The sequence below is a fragment of the Heterodontus francisci genome, chromosome 16 (assembly GCF_036365525.1).
Source record: "Heterodontus francisci isolate sHetFra1 chromosome 16, sHetFra1.hap1, whole genome shotgun sequence".
Lineage (NCBI taxonomy): Eukaryota > Metazoa > Chordata > Chondrichthyes > Heterodontiformes > Heterodontidae > Heterodontus > Heterodontus francisci.
The window spans coordinates 93,379,207-93,399,831 of NC_090386.1; the positions used below are offsets into that span (position 1 = coordinate 93,379,207).

At 41.7% G+C, this 20,625-nt stretch overlaps 1 protein-coding gene across 1 annotated transcript in view; it reads right to left on the reverse strand.

The window, feature by feature from the left end:
- The window catches only part of eif2s2 (eukaryotic translation initiation factor 2, subunit 2 beta), a 66,806-nt gene that overhangs the window by 13,619 nt on the left and 32,562 nt on the right, over positions 1–20,625 (reverse strand). Inside the window, exons 4-7 of the mRNA XM_068048644.1 lie at positions 20,488–20,623; positions 18,838–18,938; positions 15,245–15,393; positions 4,136–4,192 (exon numbers count right to left, since the gene is read on the reverse strand). Of these exons, the coding sequence (XP_067904745.1) occupies positions 4,136–4,192; positions 15,245–15,393; positions 18,838–18,938; positions 20,488–20,623 (443 nt within the window). The remainder of the gene's footprint in view (positions 1–4,135; positions 4,193–15,244; positions 15,394–18,837; positions 18,939–20,487; positions 20,624–20,625) is intronic.

Consider the following 20,625-nt stretch of genomic DNA (forward strand, 5'->3'; position numbering starts at 1 on the left):
TACCCAGCCAGAACGGATCATGGAGGTGAAGAAATGGGTGAGAGGAGAAAGGAGCAGGGAGGGGTTCAGGCAGGCTATTCCAGACAGCTTGCCACTAAGTGTAGAGGTTGCACAAGAGGCCAGAGGAACAGTTCCTGTGGGAGATGTAGGACTGGAAGATGTTGCAGACAGATTAGGACAAAACCATAGAGAAATTCAAAGACAAGGGCAAAAGTTTTAAATTTAAGGCATTGGGAAACTAATCAAGGTGAGTAAAGGCGGAGTGAAGAATGCACGGGACCAAGCACAACATAGTTTTGGACTAAAAACAAGAAATGCTGGAACCACTCAGCAGGTCTGGCAGCATCTGTGGAAAGAGAAGCAGAGTTAACGTTTCAGGTCAGTGACCCTCCTTCGGAACTACGGTCACTGACCCGAAACGTTAACTCTGATTCTCTTTCCACAGATGCTGCCAGACCTGCTGAGAGGTTCCAGCATTTCTTGTTTTTATTTCAGATTTCCAGCATCCGTAGTATTTTGCTTCTACTTATTTGCAAGATGGCTAGATTTGTATTCTGAACCGATCTTTATCAAAGCCTCAGTATGATTTTTGACTCGGATACTTCTCATAGAATTCTTCACAAACTGCTAAAGGTTAGTTCAGAATATAGAATAATCAGTATTGTAAATGGATAGTTTTGACTGTGGAGACATTGGGGGGGGGGGGGGGGTCAATAGAATCCAACTGTCACCACTTTGTAAAAAAAAAAGTCAGAGAATTATTTTAATTTTAATGTGATTTTGTTTATTTAGTCATTTGGAATGATTCTAGGAAATAGACTGAAAGAAAAAGAAACAGACCTTGTTACTGAAGAAATAACATTATTGGACAAGTTTTGTTTTATAGAGAATGGAGGAGGGAGGCCAGGAAGGATAGAATTGAAGCACTGGTGGCAATGAAAACATGTAATTTGAGCAGTGGAGAAGTTGAGATGGGGTGGTGGTTAAGAATATTGCAGAGGTGAAAATCAGTCTTACGGAGAGGGGATGTGGAGTCTGATTCTCAGCTTAGGGTTAGAAAAGATGCATAGGTGACCAACTGTTTTGGTCAGCCCAAGGCTGTGGTCAGTGTGTTGCCAAGGGGAAATGTAGGAATCTTGCAAGAATCCAAGTGGTCACTCGATTTTGATGGTGTGATCATGAAAATGTCGACCAGGCAGTTAAATTCGGTGACCAGCCAGGAAGCACGCTGGTGCAACAGACTCCCAAGACAAGAGCAGCAGTAAAGGAAATTTGCACAGCGTTAGCAAACTGTTTCTGGTCAATACTATACAGTTTATGGGAAGCTCTCCTTGCGTCTTAATCCTTCTGCCTACATTGTATTGCTGTTTACCTACAAAAAATAAATCTAGTGAAATTAGACTGAAATGTTAACAGTTAATGGCTCACAACTGGTTTGCACTAAGTTAATGCCCAATTTAATGTAAAGATTGTATTCATTTTCTTACTTTCTCAACCACTGACCTTTTCCCTGAAATTTTAACTATTTTTGTCACATAACTTACATTTTTTTTTTAAATTTAGAAAAAAATCCCACTCCACACCCCAGCCCCTTTGCCATTACTACCTGAACCACAACAGCTGTTGCGTGAAGTGTCCCATGTAGGGATCTGGCTGATCTCCACTCAATGCATCTCTACAGACAGCAGTTGAGATCACAAGCCTGAGATTAGTTTTACCAATACATAAAAGGTATTTCAACATAAGATTCTGATTTTTGTAAATAGCCAATATTAATTCATAGCACATTAACTACATATATAGAATATGTAAAATGATGCAGCACAGAATGAGACCATTCAACCAATCATACTTGTCAGATGTGCAAGACAGTCTAGAAATTCAAAGCAATGCCCACCCTAATTCAACAGCCAAGAACCACAAATTAGAACAGATTTGCTACATTTTGTTTACTCATTCCAAAAGTTTAAAATGATAGAAATACCTGTATGAGACATTTTTGCATGGTGAAGGAGGTGGAACAAGAGAAAGTAAAAAAAAAGTTGCCTATCAAAACCAACAAGCACAAGCAGTATAGCTTTTACTATATAGCCATGGGGCACAAAGCCTGAAAACACTGTTACACAGGCCAAGAGGACAACCAGTCAAGATACGATGGACAATTGTGTCTCTGCAGTACAGAATTAAGGAAACAGTGTTTGATTATATATGCACTGCCTACAATAAATTCCAAGATGCGTGCGACAAGGAGAACAAAAGTGTTTGGAAAAGGAAAGTCAACTGAAGCGTGAAGATTAAGAGTAAAAGATCACATGCAGCAAGTACAGCAATGCCTGCTGGCTAAATATCAGTTCTCAATCAACTTTCACTTGTATAAACAAGGGCAATGAAGACATTGAAATCAAGTCACAATGTAAAGATTGCACAGCTAAAATGGGTCACAAGATGAAAGTGTAGTTTATACACCTCATGGCTAAAGTTTGTGGCCTTAACAGGACACATCAATATTTTAGCAGCACACACCGTACCGTGCATCATCTTGCGTTAATGCTCCTGCCTTTATAAAATGGTGCATTACTTTGACAAATGCCAATGGAACCCATCAATATATTTTTTTTTAATTGGCAGCCGTTGTCAGAAGGGCTTACAATATTTAGAAGATTTTTTTTTAAAAAAGATACCCAAAAGGAATATCCTTAAAAATGTTACAAGTTCACGAGAGGCCACCCCAGTAGATAGATGAAGGGGTCAATAATATTGCATGATATATTTTGTAATTAATTTTGTTTTCGGTGGTGATCCCAATTGCTACATTTTCTCCCGAGGCCACATGCCCCCTGTGGATGAAAAGCTATTAATCTGAACTCAGGAGCCGGTTTTAAAAATAGAATTAACTGAAAATGTCGATGAAATGAGGCTGTAAACGTAATGACAAAGGGGAAAACAGCCTTTTTGTTTGCTTTGAAATGCCATCTTAAAAAGATTTGTGTTGCCATAGCATCTCAAAGCACCTCACATCGAACAAGCTACTTTTAAATCTGGCAACAAATGTAAGCAAACGTGAAGCCATATCCACAAGTGGCAACATGAATGTGTTTAAGAAAAAAAATGGCATTCATTGAAGGATGAATGTTGGCAGTATTCCACAGCCTAAGCTTGAACAGCTCTGTTCTGGCCAGGACACTGACTGGCATGCTTGTCTGTGTACAAGGAGGACTCCCTGCTGCTCTTTGAATAGCAATGTGAGACAGGTGACCTGAACGGCTGGAGCAGACAGATTCTGTCTTCATTTATTTCACCAGGTCTTACATCAGTTGCCAGATGTGTGGAGGAGGCTGCTGACTCGTCCTGCCTGCTTGCCATCAAATGAGGCATCAGTCCTTCCATTTAGCAATGCCCCCAAAAGCTCAGCTAACGAAGGCATTCAACCCATTCACCCATATTCCAAAGTGGTAACGCACATAGGTGCTTCAATTTCTTTTGGAAAAAAAATGAAATCAAGATACATTACACAACTGTGACAAACCAGAGGTAACATGCACCATGCAACCTGGGTCAAGTTAGCTGTCCTCACGGGGTCAGCAGATGGAGCACTAAAGTTGATGCCAGGGTAAGAAAACTATGCTTATACTACTGAATAACTGTCTGATCAAGAAGTTAGCAATTGTAGTTAAGGCAAACCGCAATTACAAAGGAGGTGTGACCCATGTTAAAAAGAATGATACTCTTTCATTTTGCTCTGTGCATTTCTGTTGGTTTAATTTTCATCACGTAAGCAGCGAGTGCAGAGGGGGCAGTAATCAGACCAGGATTGGGCAGGGGAGGAAGAAAGAGGGTCATGTACTAACTTAAACATGTTGAGATGTCAGTAACTGAACTAACAGCAGTGGAATCAGTCATTAACCTCACAACCCTCTTTCAAGCTGAATAAGGTGTTTAACACACGTATTGAACAATTTTTCAAATTAAACAAGGTTTATAGGGATGGAGTAAAGGGCATGAGTTAAAATATAATAGATTTTTGCAAACTGACAATTGGTGTGAAGCTTCATTAAGATTTTAATTTTTCCTACAATGTTGAACTGAAGTGTTTCCAACAATAAATATTTATATATTTCTTAAAACTTCCTCTTACCTTGTACCCAACTCAGCTAATAAAAATGCCAAAAGATGTTTAGGTTGACGATGTAACCTAGAGGCAGAGAAGAGAAATAAAAATTCCTTTTAAGTACAACTTCTTTTAATGTCGAATTTGCAAGTTACTGTTCTACACCCCCTAGGTATTAAAGTCATCGAGGTAACAATATTTTATTAAGGCGGCCATTGAATTCATCTGGGACTCAACAATAAAACTACAAGATCTATTATAAAGATAATTAACATCCATTTCATGAACATTCCAGGTGAGATGAACTGACAAAATATTTAAGTCAACAGATGCTTGCCCCAGTATTTAATTCCAAATACATTTTTTAAAAACAGGATTTATATATAGCAGCACTTAAAACAGCTGTATCTTACAGGATATTATACACAATATCAGAATAGTCCAACAATTTTTATTAAAAGTCAGTGAATTTCCAAAATAACTATCAGAGGAACAAGTGATTAATCAGGCCAGCTTTATAATATTCTCAGTAGATCCAACAGCGTGGGGGAAATTTACTGGTGTGTTTTTGTGTCACTGATATTTTTTAGAAAATCCTTCACTAGAAAATCAACAGAAATATTGATGCAAGATGATTTCAGGTCAATGACCATTCATCAGAAATCTGTTTTGTTCATCAGCTCTGATGAAAGGTCATCGACTTGAAATGATTTTCTTTCCACTGATGCTGCCAGACCTGAATATTTCCAGCATTTTCTGTTTTTATTTAAAACAAAAAGATTGTTTAACTATTAATATCCTCTGTACTCTCTCCATTCAATTAGTTTGGGAACTCCTGTTTACACAAGAGCAGCTGATATTTTAGAGGTGCAGGAACATGAGGGATCTGCATTAACAGTTGATGTTGACCGATTCTCTAGGGTTAGATATAACTATCTTTTTTAACAGTTCATGCTTAACTCCTTCTAGCCAGAGCTCTAATAATGCCATCAGCTAAATTTGCTTAAACAAAAACATTTTAAAAGAAAATGACAAATTAATGTTCTATATTGTTTTCTAACCATTTCAATTTTTCTTAAAAAGGGGTCCTGGTAGTGAGATTTGCAATTCTATGTCGCTACTAGTCTGAGACTCACAGAAAGACATGTAGTCACATAGCGTCTTTCACAACCTCAGGAGGTTCCAATGCACTTTACAGCCAATGAAGGGCTTTTTGAGATGTAGTCACTGTTGTAAGGTAGGAAACACGGCAGCCAATTTGCATACAGCAAGCTCCCACAAACAGCAATGTGATAATGACCCAGATAGGTTTTTTTTTGTTGAAGTGTTGTTGTTTGAGGAATATATGCAGGTGCCAACCAGGCAGTAACTTGTAAGAGTCATACAGCTCAGAAGTAGGCCCTTCAGCCCAACGTGTCTGAGCCAGCCATCAAGCCTATCTAACCTAATCTCATTTTCCAGCACTTAGCCTGTAGCCTTACATGCTATGGTGTTTCAAGTGCTCATCTAACTATTTCTTAAATGTGAGGGACCCTGCCTCCACCACCCCTTCAGGCAGTGTGTAGCAGATTCTAACCATCCTCAGGTGAAAACATTTTTGTTCAACTCCCCTCTAAACCTCCTGCCCCTTACCTTAAATCCATGTCCCCTGATTATAGAAACATAGAAAATAGGAGCAGCAGTAGGCCATTCGGCCCTTTGAGCATGCTCCACCATTCATTATGATCATGGCTGATCATCCAACTCAGTAGCCTGTTCCGGCTTTCAGCCTATACCCTTAGATGCCTTTAGACCCAAGAGCTATATTTAACTCCTTCTTGAAACCATACAATGTTTTGGCCTCAACTGCTTTCTGTGGTAGCGAATTCCACAGGCTCACCACTCTCTGGGTGAAGAAATTTCTCCTCATCTCAGTTCTGAAAGGTTTACCCAGTATCCTTAGTCTATGACCCCTGGTTCTGGACTCCCCCACCATCGGGAACATCCTCCCTGCATCTACCCTGTCAAGTCCTGTCAGAATTTTATAGGTTTCCATAAGATCCCCCCTCACTCTGCTGAACTCCAGCAAATATAATCCTAACGGACTCAGTCAGTCCAGCCATCGCAGGGATCAGTCTGGTAAACCTTCGCTGCACTCCCTCAATAGCAAGAACATCCTTCTTCAAATAAGGAGACCAAAACTTCACACAATATTCCAGGTGTGGCCTCACCAAGGCCCTGTATAATTGCAGCAGTACATCCCTGCTCCTGTACTCGAATCCTCTCGCTATGAAGGTCAACATACCATTTGCTTTTTTTTTTTTAAACCGCCTGTTGCACCTATATGCTTACTTTCAGCGACTGGTGTACAAGAACACCCAGGTCTCGCTGCACCCCCTCTCAGTTTATAGCTGTTCAGATAATAATCTGCCTTCCTGTTTTTGCTACCAAAGTGGATAACCTCACATTTATCCACATTATACTGCATCTGCCATGCATTAGCCCACTCACTCAACTCATCCAAATCACCCTGAAACCTCTCTTCATCCTGCTCACAACTCACCCTCCCACCCAGTTTTGTGTCATCTGCAAATTTTGAGATATTACATTTAGTACCCTCATCTAAATCATTAATATATATTGTGAATAGCTGGGGTCCTAGCAGCAATCCCTGTGGTACCCCACTAGTCACTGCCTGCCATTCGGAAAAAGACCCATTTATTCCTACTCTTTGTTTCCTGTCCGCTATCCAATTTTCTATCCATCGCAATACAATTCCCCCAATCCCATGCGCTTTAATTTTACATGCTAATCTCTTATGTGGGACTTTGTCAAAAGCCTTCTGAAAGTCCAAATAAACCACATCCACTGGCTCCCCCTCATCAACTCTACTAGTTACATCCTTGAAGAATTCTAGTAGATTTGTCAAACATGATTTCCCTTTCGTAAATCCATGCTGACTCTGGCCAATTCAACCACTGTTCTCCAAGTGCTCCGCTATAAAATCTTTGAAGACGGGACACTGACCTGAAACGTTAACTCTGCTTCTCTCTCCACAGTTGCTGCCAGACCTGCTGAGTATTTCCAGCATTTCTTGTTTTTATTTCAGATTTCCAGCATCCGCAGTATTTTGCTTTTATAAATTCTTTGATAATGGACTCTAGAATTTTCCTCACTACCGACGTCAGGCTGACTAGTCTATAATTCCCTGCTTTCTCTCTACCTCCCTTTTTCAATAGTGGGGTTACATTAGCTTTCCTCCAATCTGTAGGAACTGTTCCAGAGTCTACAGAATCTTGGAAGACGACCACCAATGCATCCACTATTTCTAGGGCCACTTCCTTAAGTACTCTGGGATGCATACCATCAATTCCCCCAACACCAGTTCTCTACTAATACTGATTTCTTCAAGTTCCTCTTTCTCACTAAGCCCTGTGCTCCCCAACATTTCTGGTATGATATTTGCGTCCTCCTTCGTAAAGACAGAACCAAAGTGTGCATTTAGTTGGTCAACCATCTCTTTATTCCCCATAATAAATTCCCCTGTTTCTGACTGTCTTCACCAATCTTTTTCTCTTCACATTCCTATAGAAACTTTTACAGTCAGTTTTTATGTTCCCTGCAAGCTTGCTGTCGTACTCTATTTTCCCCTTCTTAATCAATCCCTTGGTCCTCCTTTGCTGAATTCTAAACTGCTCCCAATCCTCAGGTCTGTTGTTTTTTCTGGCAAATTTATATGCCTCCTCCTTGGATCTAATGCCATCTCTAATTTCCCTTGTAAGCCATGGTTTGGCTACCTTTCCCATTTTACTTTTGCGCCAGACACGGATAAATTGTTGCAGTGCATCCATGCGCTCTTCAAATGTTTGCCATTGCCTATACATCGTCATCCCTTTAAGTAACGTTTCCCAATCTGTCATGGCCAACTCGTGCCTCATACCTTCGTAGTTTCCTTTACTAAGACTCAGGACCCTTGTCTGAGAATCAACTACGTCACTCTCCATCGTGATGAAGAATTCTATCATATTATAGTTGCTCACTCCCAAGAGGTCTCGCACCACTAGATTGTCAATTATTCCTCTCTCGTTACACAATACCCAGTCTAAGATGGCCTGTTCTCTAGTTGGTTCCTCAACGTATTGGTCCAGAAAACCATCCCGTATACACTCCAAGAATTCCTCCTCTATGGTATGGTCACCTCCGCTAAGGAAAAAAGTTTCTTCCTATCTGTGGCCCTCATAATTTTGTATACCTCAATCAGTTCCCCCCTCAGCCTTCTCTGCTTTCAGGAAAACAACCCTGGCCTATCCAGTCTCTCTTCATAGCAGAAATGCTCCAGCCCAGGCAACATCCTGGTGAATCTCCATCCTCTCCAGTACAATCGCATCCTTCCTATCAAAGGCCTTCTACCAGACGACGTGTCGGGTTCGGGTCGGGTCGCACTTCCGGGTCCGGCATTCGGGCTCATGTCAGATCAGCCATGCTCTATCACCACCTCAGGTAAGTGACTAATGTTAATTTACTTTTTGGACTGCTGCAAAACCACCTTTACAGTTATTTTAAGCTTGTGCAGGTAAGGAACAAAGTGAAAAACAGAAGGAAGGTTAACTGATGGGCGGTTTGGGAAAAAATGGAAGGACTCTGGTCAGGTCGGGCTCGGACGCGGTTCTGTCAGGCTTGGGTCGGGTCTCATTTGCAGACCAGAGCAGGCATTTGCTTCCTATAGTGTGGCAACCACAACTGTACACAGTATTCCAGCTGTAGCCTAACTAACTTTTTATACAGCTCCATCATAACCTCCCTGCTCTTATATTCTATACCGCGGCTAACAAAGGCAAGTATCCCATATGCCTTCCTAACCACCTTATCTACCTGTGCTGCTGCCTTCAGTGATCTATGGACATGTACACCAAGGTCCCTCAGACTTTCTGTACTTCCTAGGGTCCTACCATCCATTGTATATTCCCTTGCCTTGTTAGTCTTCCCAAAATGCATCACCTCACACTTCTCAGGATTAAATTCCATTTGCCACTGCTCTGCCCATCTTACCAGCCCATCTATATCGTCCTGTAATCTAAGGCTTTCCTCCTCACTATTTACGACACTACCAATTTGCGTGTCATCTGCGAACTTACTGATCATACCTCCTATATTCACGTCTAAATCATTAATGTACACAACAAACAGCACCGACCCCTGCAGTACACCACTGGTCACAGGCTTCCAATTGCAAAAACAACCCTGGACTTTCCTGCCACGAAACCAATTTTGGATCCAATTTGCATTTGGAAAGGCATTGTCTGATTAGGGATAGTCAGCATGGCTTTGTGCGTGGGAAATCATGTCTCACGAATTTGATTGAGTTTTTCGAGAAGGTGACCAAGAGGATTGACGAGGGCAGGGCAATGGACTTTGCCTACATGGACTTTAGCAAGGCCTTTGACAAGGTCCCGCATGGTAGGCCGGTCCAGAAGTTTCGAACACATGGGATCCAGGGTGAGCTAGCAAATTGGATACAAAATTGGCTTGGCAATAGGAGGCAGAGGGTGGTAGGGGAGGGTTGTTTTTCAGATTGGAGGCCGGTGACCAGTGGTGTGCCGCAGGGATCAGTGCTGGGCCCTCTGTTGTTTGTCATATATATTAACGACTTGGATGTGAATGTAGGGGGCATGATTAGTAAGTTTGCAGATGACACCAAAATTGGTGGTATAGTGGACAGTGAAGAAAGTTGTCTAAGGTTACAACAGGATATAGATCAACTGGGAAAGTGGGCAAGGGATTGGCAAATGGAATTTAACGCACACAAGTGTGAAGTGATGCATTTTAGAAAGTTAAACCAGGGCAGGACATATACAGTAAATGGCAGGGCCCTGGAGAGTGTTGTTGAGCACAGAGACCTTGGGGTGAAGTACATAGTTCCCTGAAAGTGGCAACACAGGTAGACATGGTGGTGAAGGAGGCGTATGGCAAGCTTGCCTTCATCGGCCGAGGCATTGAGTACAAGAGTTGGGACGTCACGTTACAGTTGTACATGACGTTGGTTAGGCCGCATTTGGAATACTGTGTGCAGTTCTGGTCACCGCGCTACAGGAAAGATGTGATTAAGCTAGAGGGTGCAGAAAAGATTCACAAGGATGTTGCCTGGTTTGGAGGGCTTGAGTTATAAAGAGATTGGATAGACTGGGTCTGTTTTCCCTGAAGCGAAGGAGGCTGAGAGGGGACATGATAGAGGTATATAAAATTATGAGAGGCATAGATAGAGTAAATAGCCAGAGTCTGTTTCCCATGGTAGGGGCGACTAAAACTAGAGGGCATAGATTTAAGGTGAGAGGGAGGAGGTTTAAAGAGCATTAAAGGGGCAAATTTTTCCCACAAAGAATAGTGGGTATCTGGAATGAGCTACCTGAGGTGGTGGTGGAGGCAGGAACAGTAGCAACATTTAAGAGGCATCTGGACAGGTACTTAAATGAGCAAGGCATAGAGGGATATGGAATTAATGCAGGCAGGTGGGATTAGTATAGATAGGCATTATGGTCGGCATGGACGCGGTGGGCCGAAGGGCCTGTTCCTATGCTGTACGACTGACTCTAAATTGCCCTGGATCCCATGGGCTCTTGCCTTCTTGACCAATCTCCCATGTGGGACCTTATCAAAAGCCTTACTGAAGTCCATGTAGACTACATCACCTGCGTTGCCCTCATCTACACACCTAGTCACCTCCTCTAAAAATTCAATCAAATTTGTTAGACATGATCTCCCCTGGACAAAGCCATGCTGTCTATCCTGGATTAATCCCTGCCTCTCCAAGTGGAGATTAATCCTGTCCCTCAGAATTTTTTCCAATAGTTTCCCAACCGCTGATGTTAGACTCACAGGTGTCCAATTACCTGGTTTATCCCTACTACCCTTCTTGAATAATGGTACCACATTCACTGTCCTCCAGTCCTCTGGCACTTCTCCTGTGGCCAGAGAGGATTTGAAAATTTGCCTCAAGAGCCCCTGCAATCTCCTCCCTTGCCTCACAAAGTAGCCTGGGATACATCTCATGCGAGCCTGGGGATTTATCCAATTTAAGCTGGCTAAAACTGCTAATACCTCCTCCCTTTCAATGTTAATTTGTTCAAGTATATCACAATCCCCCTCCCTGATCTCTACACCGACATCATCCTTCTCCATAGTGAACACAGATGAAAAGTAATCATTAAAACTTCACCTACGTCCTCCGGCTCCACACACAGATTGCCACTTTGGTCTTTAATGGGCCCTACTCTTTCCCTGGTTATCCTCTTGCCCTTAAAATACTTATAAAATGTCTTGGGATTTTCTTTTATCTTGCCCGAGAGTGTTTTTTCGTGCCGCCTTTTCGCTCTCCTGCTTTTTTTTTTTATATAAAAGTACCCCCCCTACACTTTCTATACTCCTCTAGTGCCTCCGCTGTTTTCAGCCCTCTGAAGCTGCCATAAGCCTCCTTTTTTTTCCCCTTATCCAATCCTCTATATCCCTTGACATCCAGGGTTCCCAGGACTTGTTGGTCCTCCACTTTTACTGGAACACGTTGGCCCTGAACTCTCACTATTTCCTTTTTGAATGGTTTCCACTGATCTGATATAGACTTACACACAAGTAGCTGCTCCCAGTCCACTTTGGCCAGATCTTGTTTTATCATATTGAAATCTGCCTTCCCCCAATTCAGTACCTTTATTTCTGGTCCATCTTTGTCCTTTTCCATGACTACCTTAAATCTTAGAGAGTTATGGTCACTATCCCCAAAATGCTCCCCCACTGACACTTCTACCACTTGTCCGGCTTCATTCACTAAGACTACGTCCAGTAGGACTTTCTACGTGCTGGCTCAAAAAGCTCTCCTGGATGCACTAAGAATTCCGCTCCCTTTACGCCTTTTGCACTAAGACTATCCCAGTTAAAATTGGGGAAGTTGAAACTCCTTACTATTATTACCATATTATTTGTGCACCTCTCTAAGATTTGCCTACATATCTGCTCCTCTATCTCTCCCTGACTGTTTGGAGGCCTATAGTTTGTATAGCCTTGTTCAGATTCCAATTCTTCTGCCAAAAAAGCCTTGCACACATGCGTAAATGCACATACCCAGGCTCAGTTCTAGGAAGGTGTACCCACATTCACAATACATTTAGGTAAGCTTTGGCTAAGTTATAAACATGTCCAGATGATCAAATGTACCTAGTATTTGCAGCACAGCAACAAACCCTACGGTCCAACATATCTGTGCCGGTGTTTATGTGCCACACAAGCCACAAATACCTCCAAAGCACTGTTCAAAACTGGTTTCACATCACAGTGGAGACAAACACATTTGTTGACTCTGTCACCCCTAGATTTTCCAACGTGACTTGGGAGTTATACCGCATGTGAATTGGCTGCCATGCTTGTCTACATCAACATTGCCTAAACTTCAAAGTACTTTATCGGCTGAGACCTCTTTGGGAGGCACTGAAACTGTGTAATGCTGTTTAAACGCAAGTGCAATTTCTTTTTAAAAAAAAACTTTTAAAAACAAGATTTGCATCCCCCAAACCTATACCCTGCCGACAACACTACCTGAATTCCAACATTAATAAACTAACAGCAATCTTAGGAAATGTAATAAAACAGGCATAAAATGGACATGGTAAAGAAAATAAAATCTTCTATCTAACACCTGAGAATACGTCGGAGATCCTGCTCTGGTTTAGAAAAAGCTCCTGCTGCATGGTAGCAGTTTGAGACATGCTTTGTTGAATTACTACCGTATAATTTGCTGCAAGGGTTCACTTCCTATATAGGCAGCATGCAGAACATTCTAGAACCATTACATATTTCAGTGCAAATCTATCCTTCCATCATCTTTTATTAGCTACAAAATCAAAGAGGAGCGTCAGCAGACAAAGACAGAGCCCTCACAGCATCAAAGCACTAAAAGGAAGAGGCAGATGAAGATAAGACTCTGTGTGGCATCAAAGCAGAAAGGGGAATGCAAGGGCAGACAAGATTCTGAAAAGTAACAGGACGGAAGGCACAAAGCAAACAGAAAAATGCAGAGTGGAATGCACAAATGCAAGAACAGCCAGCTACTAAATGCTTCCTTTGAAATGGATAATTGGAGCAATTGACATAATATGGAGACTGTAAGATCACAGGCTCACATTCCTTGCCTGTGCTAATACTGTCAATCTTAGCTAGGGCAGTAACTGAGGTGTTAGAACTTGGTATGACGACACATTGGGCTTGACTGTAATGCCTGCCACTGTCAAATAGCCGACTGACACCTAGTTTCAAAGTTCAGACATGCAGAATGGCCTGGTGGGGGCTGTGATGAGGCAATGGAACTGTATCCCTGTAAGAATGCCTCCAGGAGAGGGGAAAAATTGAAAAAATATTTGGGGGTAGAGGCACCTCCAAAACCTGCAACCTTCACCGCCTAGAAGGTCAAGAGCAGCAGTTGCCTGGGAACATCACCCCCTCCAAGCTGCACACCATCCCAACTTGGGACCAGGATCGGCTGTTCATTCATCATTGCTGGGTCAGAGTTAGAATAACTACACCACATAGACTGCAACAGTTCAAGGTGAAGGGCAACTAGAGATGAGCAATAAATGCCAGCAACAATCCATATTCCAAAATATTAAAAAAAAGTATGACCTCAAGAAGGCTGTGACAGAAGAAAACGCACCGTGTTTGCATGCAAAGACTACACCATGTTGCTTGATACCATGGCCCTCAGGCTATAACATGCAGTGACTATGGTGTCCAACAATGGTCATACTCAATACTATTCAGGTGAAGCAGGGTTTAGTTTGTAGATTCTGAACATCTAATGCCATTTCCACTTAAATCAATTTTCTTTGGAGATTCATCTGAAGACTGTGCACAAATCACAAACACTAACTCCATGTCACATCTTCACTGCATAATAAGTACCTTCGCTGCTTCCAATTATGCTGAAACAAAATTGTATGCCATTAAACTCTTCTCAGCTCTTCATTTAAAGAAATAAATACTGTACATGGCTACATGGCTTACATCCTTTTGTAATATACCCGCTCAGCTGTGCTTATGCGTCACCATGCAGCCACCTGGAAGGTACTGCGCAGACCTTGTTCCAGGATAAATACCATATGCATGGCCGTACAAAAATTTTTTTTAAGGGACCACGCATTGAAAAAAAAAAACTGGCTGCCGACAAATTTTTATTTTCAACAGAGAACTTTACCCATTTGTGGTCCTGACTATAATTCACTAGGAAGCAGTCATGTCACCACTCGAATGGTAGAAATTGCATCCCACAAGCTTTCATAATATATTCTCTATAATCCTCAAGGGCTTTATCAATATATCATGTGGGTTCTCAATGTCTGTCCTATTATGTGCCACAGGCTTTCAAAATGAGAGAAGTATTCAGAAGCAGCATTTGATGCAATACAAAACCAAAACGCACGCCGAAAAGGCAAAGGCTCCACATGTCGAATTAAACAATGATGGTCAAACAAGGCAAGAGGCAGAATCAAGCTAAAAGATGCTTGCACAAATCAGAATCAATGCCAGAAATAATTTAAAGCCGCAGAGTGGGTGAGCTAAGAAAAGCAACAAAGGGATACAAATAGAGTAATTCGTGCAAGAAAGAAGCATGTTTAAAAAAGCTTGCAAGGGATATCAAAGCGCATAAAAGCTTTTATAAATGTACTGAGAAAGAGCAGTTTGGGGGAACTGAGACAGAAGCAGGTGAGACTTCTTTGAATATGTTAAACTTGTTAAATACTTTGCATCCATTTTCATAGTAAGGGAAGAGGACAAAATACCAGCAGTACAAGGGAACCGAAAAAGTGAAGGTAGGAACTTCCTGGATTTAAGACAAAAAGAATTTTAAAAAACAGGCCTTAAGACAGAGAAGTCTGCAGGACCTGATTTTTTCACCCCAAGATATTAAAACAGGTTGGGAAATTGTAGATGTCTTAGTTATAACTTTCTAAAGCTGTATATTCAGTGGGTCTTAACACATTAAGTAAAAATTTGTTCACTGATAAAAGGCAGGCTCCACTGGTGATCAGACAGAAAGGGGAACTGATTGTGAAGAATCGATCTCTGAAAATCTACAATAAAGCACAGCTGTAAGAAAATGTAGTAGTGCTGGGGACTTACAGTTTGCAGATATCTGTGAAATTCACAAATGACGTCTTCTTGGTTCCTACTCTGACCACCTGAGGCGGTTTCATAACAAACTTTCGCTTCTCTCCCGCCACCATATCAGGATTTTTCTCTCGCATTATATTAAATACACGAGTCAGCAACTAAACAGGAAATGGCACAATTCATATTAATACAAGTAGCATGCCCCAAGTAGGACTTGCGGAAACAAGCACGCAAGATACATAAACAGTTGCCAGAAATGCAAAACCTGCAGTAGACTTGAGAAGTGCACACTGAGTGCTTATACTGATAAAGCACTCTGCAATGTCCTGAGGTCCCACTGTATAAATGGAGGTTTCTTTCATATTATGGATACAGCTGTAGAATTAGATTTTTCTAATTCTTGAAATATGTTCACCGAAAGGAATCCTTTTTTAAAACAATTATGCTAGTTGATCTCCTGTGGCATTGCAGTACAGGTTGTCAAGACCAATGTAATCTTCAGTTAAAGGTACCATTGCCAACTCTGGATGTAAACCTGGCGGTTTCAATACATGACCTTCTACCCATCAAACATCCGTGACCAGTCAAATAGCCCCCCTCCCCCATTTTTACAACAAATAAATGAGTGTCCAAAGAAAGTGATTTTTCTTTCTATACACGTTTTTAAAAAAAAATGGGAATTAATCTTTAATTCCTGGAGACTGCAGGAAAACACTGGAGTGTTGACAACCCTAGGTAAAGGGGGTGAATAATTGGACCACAAAGTGTGCAGACATAATTCAGTACCCAATTTATGGTCATTCCTCAAATTTATAACTGAAATATAAAAATGACCAATGGTCACACGTATGCAAGCTGGTCAGGCTGTAATTGTTCCCTACTACCAGTGGTCGCACTATAGTACCAAAAACTTTTATAAAGTGCCTTTAACGCTGTAAAACATCCCAAGGCATTTCACAGGATTGTTATGAAACATTTGAGAGTCACATAAGGAGATAGTAGAGCAGATAGCCAAAAGGCAGATTTTGAGGAGCATCTTAAAGGGGGAGAATTTCACCACTTCGGGCACAGGCAGCTGAATGAACGGTTGCCTATGGAGGCGTGATTAAAATCAGGGATGCTCGAGAGACCAGAAATGTAGGAATGTAGATAACTTGGAGGGTCGTGGGGCTGGATGAGTTCAGAGAGATTGGGAGGAGTGAAGCTATGGAGGACTTCAAAATAAGGATGAGCACTTTAAAATGAAGGCATTGCTTAATCAGCAGCCAGTGTAGGTCAGTGAGCACAGGGATGATAAGTTAACAGGCATTGGTGCGAGGTCCAATTGCAGACCATTGTAATGTGGATATGGGAATTTATAGTGGAATAAGATGATAGAAAAGGAGTGCAAACAGAAGACTTTCCACATAGTAATGTATACATTTTGCATCAGATTTTGGTAAATTGAGGCACTGTCTACTGAAATACCAACAAACACTGTCCAAATGAAGAAACATTTTAATCAATTCAATCATTGTGCAGTGTAAACTCAGTTCCAACTAGTGGACTCCTGCTGTGGAGAGACATATACATGACATTCTTCAATAAAACAGCCAAGCTGTCTTGAGTTATATTATTTATGGATGCAGGGTAGAATGACATAAAACTCTTGGTTGCACATGGCAAAGATTTCTAAATATTAAAATAACATCCAAGTTTTTTCTTTTGACTAAACTTAGGCCAGGTGAGAGATGGGTTGCCAGCATGTTTAAAAACTGGCCAACTAAATGCTAAAAACAAGCTGTACATTTACATTAAAGATCACTAAAAAAAAACCAAGTAATTGTGTTTTTGTAAATGCAATAGAATGTACAGAAATGCTCCTTTTATGAATTTGTGCATATTTTGCAAGTCAATTGAGAACCTGCAAGGGCAAGAGATTTGTTGCTGCATTCACAAAGTGCTTTTGGGCATTTCTGTGCCAGTCAGGCAGTAAATCACATCACACAGCAAGTGTGAAAATACACAGGAAGTGTCACAGGACACTGCACAGTTAACATGTCACTTGACAATTGCTAAAGAGAAGAGTTATTTTTGAAACATATCTGAAAGACAGAAGTATAAAGGAGCATCAAGGTTATTTTGTCTTCCACAACGAGATGATGACAAAAGTGCTGGACTGGTTCATTGTGTGGGAAGAGAGATGCAATGGTGGTAATATGTATTTCTCAGTATATAGAGTGATAATGTCAGGAGGCCATTCGGCCCATTGAGTCCATGCTGGCTCTCTGGTGAGCAATCCAGTCAGTCCCATTCCCCCAATCTATCCCTGTAGCCCTGCAACTTTATTTCCCTCAGGTGCTCATCCAATTTGCTTTTAGAATCATTGATTGTCTCTGCTTCCACCACCCTCATAGGCAGCAAGTTCCAGGTCATTATCAGTCACTGTGTAAAAAAGTTCTGCCTCACAGCCCCCCGCATCTCTCGACCAAAACATTAATCCGTGTCCCCTGGTCCTTGTACCATGAACTAATGGGAACACTCAGATATTCACATATCAGATGGGCATAAAGTGGGGCTCAATTTCTGCGAGCTGACTAAAATTGAGACAATACTTCAATCATGCGCCAAGAGTGCTGCCAACCCTTATCTTAGGAACAATAACACCTTCCTCTTTAAGAACAAAGCAGTCAGAAGTCCAGAGAGTGCCTTGGATTCGATACTTATACTTCCGCAATGTAGTTTTGAATGCAGCCTGGGCTAATGGGCAAAATGCAAGAGCTCAAAACTGCTCCCAATTGGCAACTGGTATGGGAAACAGAGAAACGTCACAATGGTGCTAATATTGAGGTTGATATGTATTGTTGGAAAACAATGGCAAAGTACACAACATCGGCAACAATAGAGAATGGGGCAGTACAGGTCTCTTCCTACAGTAGCGTGCCTGACTACAAGACCAAAACAAGACAGAACTGCATCATATCTGCCACAACTGGCAAACAAATGCTAGGGATGAAATTCTGCAATATGCCAAAGGTGACACTGCAAGCACAGGAGGAAAAACAAGTTGGTGTAATGTAATGAGATGCCTCAGTATGACGGGTAGTAGCAGAACCAGTAAAGAACAGTATCTCGGAGATGGAAAGTATTGTGGAGGGCTGAGAGGTCGAGACCAATCTCAGCCTCAGAAGAGGTCACTGGAGACTTTGACCAATGTGGTTTCAGTGATATACGCATAGCAAAAGCCTGCCTAGAGGACTACAAAGGAGGAGCGAGGGGGACTTGGTTACTGTCATTACTTTAGCAGAATATCTTCACTCGATACGTAAATCACTGGATAGCTTAACCCAAGTACAACTGTGTAATGCAGTCTTAGGAGTTGAATGGGAGCTAGCCTGGAAATGCAAAGTAATGCAAGGTCCAAGCTTTCTGCAGCAGGAAACAAACCCAAGAATTAAAAACTGCATGCACTCAACGTTTGTAACGGACTTTTGCTAGGGAAATATTCCTTTCTACTCTTCATTCCACTAATTACAGGAATTGAAGGTCTGGAAAGAGAAAAGAGAAGAAAACGACAAAGAGAGTGGGCATGCATCAACGCACGCGAGTAATTTGCATTATACCTCATCATAAGTGTAGTCTCGTTCTGATCCTGCCCAGGCTGGGCCACTCTGAGTGGAAAACGTGATGCCATCATCCCTTTTGCTTTCATCGTCATCAAGTACTGCAGAAATAAATAATATTAGGGCGAACAGATGCAGCCATATGTAAATACATATTCTATATCCTCATCCAAGTTTGTGAATGAATAACCTACAAAATGATGGAAATGTTGGCACTTCCATTTGCTTCCCTTATCTTCACATTTCAATTAGCAGGTCACACTGCAGATTCCCCACATCTGTGGGCAAAGGGATCAGGAGGTAGAATGCTATTGTGTTTGAAACTGCCTTTCCACATATGATCTGTCACGCAAAGCAGGATATTATTGCCCTAATTCCAGTAGATGACATGCTAAAAGTCAGTTTCCATACAGATCCAGCTTCAAGCTAAGCTAGGTAATCAGAGCTCAGGCAATAATGGAAAGCTAGTTATCTTCCACATCTCTGAACTAGAGGAGAGAAAAAAAAGTGAGGCACATTTCCTGCTTCTGATTGCTAAGCGATAACTGATAAGAGCTTGTCAAAGCAGAGCGGGAGGAGGCTCACGCGAGCATCAACACTGGCACCTATTCGGCTGAACGGCCTGTTTGTGTATTGTGGCATTCTATGTAATTTAAGCAGGCGGGTGAATGTTAAACAGGAAGACAGTTGAGTTTGGTTGCGATATCTCGCACAATGTAATCAGTTGGCATCCACTGGCAGACAAAGAATGGCCATGGGGGCAAGGTCCAGAGACTGCCTGCAAATCTGTGTGCAGCAAAGTTCTCCCTTTCTTCCTGAAGGCAGAGGAAACCAAATCAAAAGGAACGGTTTACTAGATTGACAATATTTAAAGCAATAAACTTGCTTTTGGCTTGGCATATCAGGGCAGCCGTGTGCTTCAAAACACATGTGGAGCTGCAGCTTCAAACAAAACTTACTGCTCCAATGGTTTGTATGAAAAACCTGTAGAGAAACCCAGAAAAATAAATTTACAAGCAATTTTAAATTTGTCATACTCCCATTCTCAACATCCCAAAATAAAGTTTATGCATTTCAGTTCTGCCCTTTTACACCCTAAGGGTAGACCCACTTAATAATACTTTGAAGTCTCATTAGATACCCTTGAGGGCTTTTACCCTTTTAAAAATAAAGACAAAGAGATGACAGCTGCACTGATTGACTTTGATCTCCAAAATCTGGTTCCATAAATACAGGAATACAGACATCATTACTACTTCACATGCTGCCAACAATTTTACAGCACTAAATAAAATAGCTTGACAATGCCATTAAAAATACATAAAATAAGAAAGCTATGCACTTTTAAAAGGGGGATGGGGAGATAATCAGACACCTATTTTACCTGCACCAAGGCTATCACCAATCTCTCACACTAAGTTGAGTGTCAGTGCCCCCAAGATGACTTCCTCCCCTTTTTCTCCGAGCATCACCCCCACCCCTCCAAAGTTCAAGGGATCCGGGCTCTGTTTGGGTTTACCCACTGCACTCCCTAGCCACTCCAATCCAGCGCAGTCATACTTCACTCCAGCGCAGTCATACTTCACTCAATGCCCCCCATCAGTGTGCGGGAAACCAAAGATGGTCAACTTCTGATAAGGAAATACTCACTACCATCAGTCCTTTCATTTAATTCCTCATCCTTGAAGAATACAGGTTTTAGTTTCTTCTTCTTCATCATGCTCATGTCAAAGGCGTCATCGTCACCCTCTCCCTGCTCAGTCACCTCACCTTCAATCTTCAAACCCT